At 50.3% G+C, this 4237-nt stretch overlaps 1 protein-coding gene across 2 annotated transcripts; it reads left to right on the top strand.

Annotated features, from left to right (window-relative positions):
• The first annotated feature begins 1461 nt into the window (after window positions 1–1461).
• Window positions 1462–3814, top strand: Id2 (inhibitor of DNA binding 2). Of its 2 annotated transcripts, none has more exons than XM_006980930.4 (3): window positions 1462–1917; window positions 2221–2284; window positions 3141–3814. In XM_006980930.4, exons 1-2 carry the CDS (start codon window positions 1570–1572, stop codon window positions 2275–2277), a joined length of 405 nt encoding a protein of 134 aa, XP_006980992.1. In that variant the 5' UTR covers window positions 1462–1569; the 3' UTR covers window positions 2278–2284; window positions 3141–3814. The 2 variants fall into 2 exon arrangements, with proteins under 2 accessions (XP_006980992.1, XP_006980993.1); XM_006980931.4 differs by having other exon boundaries at window positions 3023–3814.
• Window positions 3815–4237: the final 423 nt, after the last annotated feature.

Raw genomic sequence — 4237 nt, 5'->3', positions numbered from 1 at the left:
GCAGCGTCCCTCTGCAGCCTCCACACCGAGGTGGCCCGGTCTGACCACCTCTACGCCACCACCGGACTCTGCCTCCCTAGAGAGAAGCCCTGGGGCACATGGCTGTCACGTGGAGGTCAGAGATTGCCTGGCCCACCAGCTGAGGAATTAATCATTAATTGAAGGGAAAATACTGTTCCTCCCCCCACACACACACACAACACTACGGAGCTCTGCCCGGATTCTGCCTTCTTCCTCTTTTCTGGCATTCAGAGGATGTGGTGGATGGAGACAGAAAAGAGAAAGAAAAAAAAAAAAGTCAACAGGATACTACCAGTTTACCCTCTCTGAGGTTTTGTTTTTTGTTTACAGAAATATTTTTCCCCTAGTATACGGTAGTCTTCTGCAGAGCGAGAATTCAGTCTGAATTGAAGTGCTTGAGTCAAGGGCTCCAAACTTTCCAAAATGTAGCTGCATCCAGAAAAGGGTGCCGAGAGATTCCTAACCTCAGACGTAACAGAATTTCCTTTAAAAAACAGCGATAAGCTGTCAGTCAATAGCCGGGACCACCTACCTGACAAAGAGCTCCCCAAGAGCTGTAAGTGCTGGAATGTGACACCAGAAATCACAATTTGTGCATAATTAATCGCATCACTTTGCCACCTACACTGAAGGGCACAGACCAAGGGCAGTGTATGTAAATGTGGTTGCAGTGTGCAAACCCTACTAATGACCTCCGACTAATGGAGTCGTTATACTAAACCCTGGCCTCGTTCTTGGAGGGGCGGAGAGGGGGAGAATCCTGAACGTGCCGGGTCCCTCGGGGCTCCTCTGCGGTCTGAGGGAGACCGCACAGTGTTCGCTCCAACTCCGGTCACTGAGTTTCCGAGAAGGCCTCCCGCGTTTCTCCTCCAAGTTGCAACACCCCACGCGAAACCTGTCCTGAATGTGGACCTGGGTAGTTCCCCCCGCCACCCCCCTCTCCCTTAAACACAGCTTTCTTCATCTTAAAAGAAGGAACTCACGCTACAAACGTGACTCCCTAAACGGCGCGCTTCTTTCCCCCTCTGCAAAGGTCGCCGTCTTCCCTGACGCTAGCGACCTACGAGTTCCCCTCTGCTGAGCGGAGACCTTAGGGCTGCTGGCAGCCCTGGGCCTGGGGATGGCTCGCACCGGGCACACCTCCAGGGTGGAGGGGTCCTAACCACTCCGGGGATTGGAATCAAGCGGGCACATTTGCACACCCGGGCCCCCTGGGCTCCCTGCGCACACTGTACTCAATTTACCACCCCAGCTGGGCTGGCGCCCGCTCCTCCCACCCCACGGGCATTGGCTGCAAACGCGGAAGGACCGAGCGCTCGCGCTCACCAATGGGAGCGCTCTCTCGGCATGATGGACGGGGCCCCTTCCACCAATGGCGGCTGAGCGATGCCCGATCGAGTGGCCCGGGCGAGCGCGCATAAAAGCCGCCCCGCCCCGGCTCGCGCTTCATTCTGAGCCGAGCCAGGTGCCGCGCAGCCAGCTCAGCCCCCCCAACCCCCTGCGGCGGCTCCCTTTCCCCCGGCCTCTCCTCCTCCTCCTCCGAGCAGCATGAAAGCCTTCAGTCCGGTGAGGTCCGTTAGGAAAAACAGCCTGTCGGACCACGGCTTGGGCATCTCCCGGAGCAAGACCCCGGTAGACGACCCGATGAGTCTGCTCTACAACATGAACGACTGCTACTCCAAGCTCAAGGAACTGGTGCCCAGCATCCCGCAGAACAAGAAGGTGACCAAGATGGAAATCCTGCAGCACGTCATCGATTACATCCTGGACCTGCAGATCGCCCTGGACTCTCACCCCACGATTGTCAGCCTGCACCACCCGAGACCTGGACAGAACCAGGCGTCCAGGACGCCGCTGACCACCCTCAACACGGACATCAGCATTCTGTCCTTGCAGGTGAGACTCGCTCGCCGGGTACTCCCCTCCCTGCCCGTAAACTCCCGGTCGCCCGACCTGTCACTCTTTTTAAAAGCCCCTTGTGGAGACGGGCTCATTAACTTTATTTTTTAGAGAAAACTGTACATTGAGCCTCCTGCGGAATCGCTACTTAAGTTCTTCTGTGTGGGTTGCGTCTCTGGATCTGCATGGCAGCGTGAACCTGTTTAATGGGACTTGTTGGCACTTTCGTAAAAGGAGGAGGGAGGCTAGCCTCTTTCTAAGGTTGTCTAATACCCTGCCTTTTATCTTCTTTCTCTCCAGGCATCTGAATTCCCTTCTGAGCTTATGTCGAATGATAGCAAAGTACTCTGTGGCTGAATACATGGTGAGTGTTTGCGGGGAGCCTCCTCCTGTGTGCGCGCTTTGGTAATGGGCTTGTGTGTGTCTGCACAGTGTTTGACTTGGTAAATGCATGCTTCCCTCGCTCTGTTATGGGTGCCTCCTGTCTTACCAGATAGGCATGAAGGGGCTTGTAGCTGTGTGGTTACTCGGGATTACAGAACATTTGCCTTTCAAAAAAAAAGAAAGAAAGAAAAAGAGAAAAATGCCAGGAAGTTATGGCAGGTAAAGTGTTATACTGGCTTTGTGAGTCCAGAGGTGGTACTGTGAGGTACGAACCTCGGCTGTAATTCATCTTATCTCCACAAATTCTATACTGATTTCCCCCCCAAACTGCAAGCGTCTGAGATTTCTTGAGCTAGCCTGAGCTAGCGGAGGATTGCTGCTACCCTGAGCCTTTTTACCCCCTTGTGCTCTGGGATCCAGATTTCCCTATCTGTTAACTAAAGGGCTGTTTTCAATCAAATAATTGTTACAAGAAGCACCCTGGCGCCTGTGAGCAGGCTGTTAGAGATCCAAATAGGAGACTGGGTTTGGGAAGTTTTCCCCTGGAGTCTCTGCTGTTTTCATGTTTAATTTGTGCTGTGGAGGCCGGGTATGTGTGCCGCATCTGGACGCCAGGGGTTGGTTTAAATGCTCACACTGTGGCTTCCCCGGCGCCAGGCTGCCCGCCTCTGCCCTTAGGTTCCTCTCTAAGCTGCTTTTCTCCCCCAATCTTTTGCAGGCGTCTGGGGACTTTTTTTTTTTTAACTTTCTCTTTTTCTTTTGCACAATAAGAAGTCTACAGGATCTTTTTAAGTCGCTGAACTTTTTGTTTTGTTTATTTTCAACCATTTCACCAGGAGAACAAGTTGAATGGGCCTTTTTAAAAAGAGAAATGGAAGGAAAACTGAGAGTGATCATCTTCCCCCAGGAGTTCTCCAGCCTGGACTGTGATACCGTTATTTATGAGAGACTTTCAATGCCCTTTCTACAGTTGGAAGGTTTTCTTTATATACTATTCCCACCATGGGGAGCGAAAAACGTTAAAAATCACAAGGAATTGCCCAATCTAAGCAGACTTTGCCTTTTTCCAAAGGTGGAGCGTGACTACCCGAAGGACCCAGTATTCGGTTACTTAAATGAAGTCTTTGGTCAGAAATGGCCTTTTTTGACGCGAGCCTACTGAATGCTGTGTATATATTTATATATAAATATATATATATATATATTGAGTGAAGCCTTGTGAACTCTCTAATTAGAGTTTTCTTGTATAGTGGCAGAAATACCTATTTCTGCATAAAAATGTAATGACGTACTTATGCTAAACTTTTTATAAAAGTTTAGTTGTAAACTTAACCCTTTTATACAAAAATAAATCAAGTGTGTTTATTGAATGTCGATCGCTTGCTTTATTTCAGACAACCAGTGCTTTGATTTTTTTTTATGATGCTATGTTATAACTGAACCCAAATAAATACCAGTTCAAATTTATGTAGACTGTATTAAGATTATAATAAAATGTGTCTGACATCAATACCAGGATTCTGAATGATTTTTGAGATGGCTTGTGCTTGCCTGGGCCACATCTTCCGTTCTCTCTCTCTCTGTGCCTGTCTTTATCACGGATGTGTTCCATGCCAGCTCAGCAGACCAAAACATTGTTGCTGCTGTTAGGGATGGTGGGGACTGAGAACTCACACACCTAGCAGCTGGGCACTGGGACAGTTAGGTCACGGACAGTCTAGAAAGTGTGCAGTCTAGAGAGCCTCGTGTCTGGGTGTGTGCAAAGACGCTTGGAGCAGGATCCAGATTTAGAAGGGAAAAAAGGGCCTTGACCGGCACAGTTTGCCTCTGGGCATTTAGCTGTCAAACCTGGCCAGGAACACCCAGCCCTGCTCCTCCCTCTCTTCCTCCACCTGTGGCTTACCCAAGCCTGCCCAGGCCAGCTGCTTTCCCA

This window comes from Peromyscus maniculatus, chromosome 22 (genome assembly GCF_049852395.1).
Source record: "Peromyscus maniculatus bairdii isolate BWxNUB_F1_BW_parent chromosome 22, HU_Pman_BW_mat_3.1, whole genome shotgun sequence".
Classification (NCBI taxonomy): domain Eukaryota; kingdom Metazoa; phylum Chordata; class Mammalia; order Rodentia; family Cricetidae; genus Peromyscus; species Peromyscus maniculatus.
Note: the sequence above shows the minus strand (reverse complement) of the source record. Positions and strands in the feature narration are given on the sequence as shown.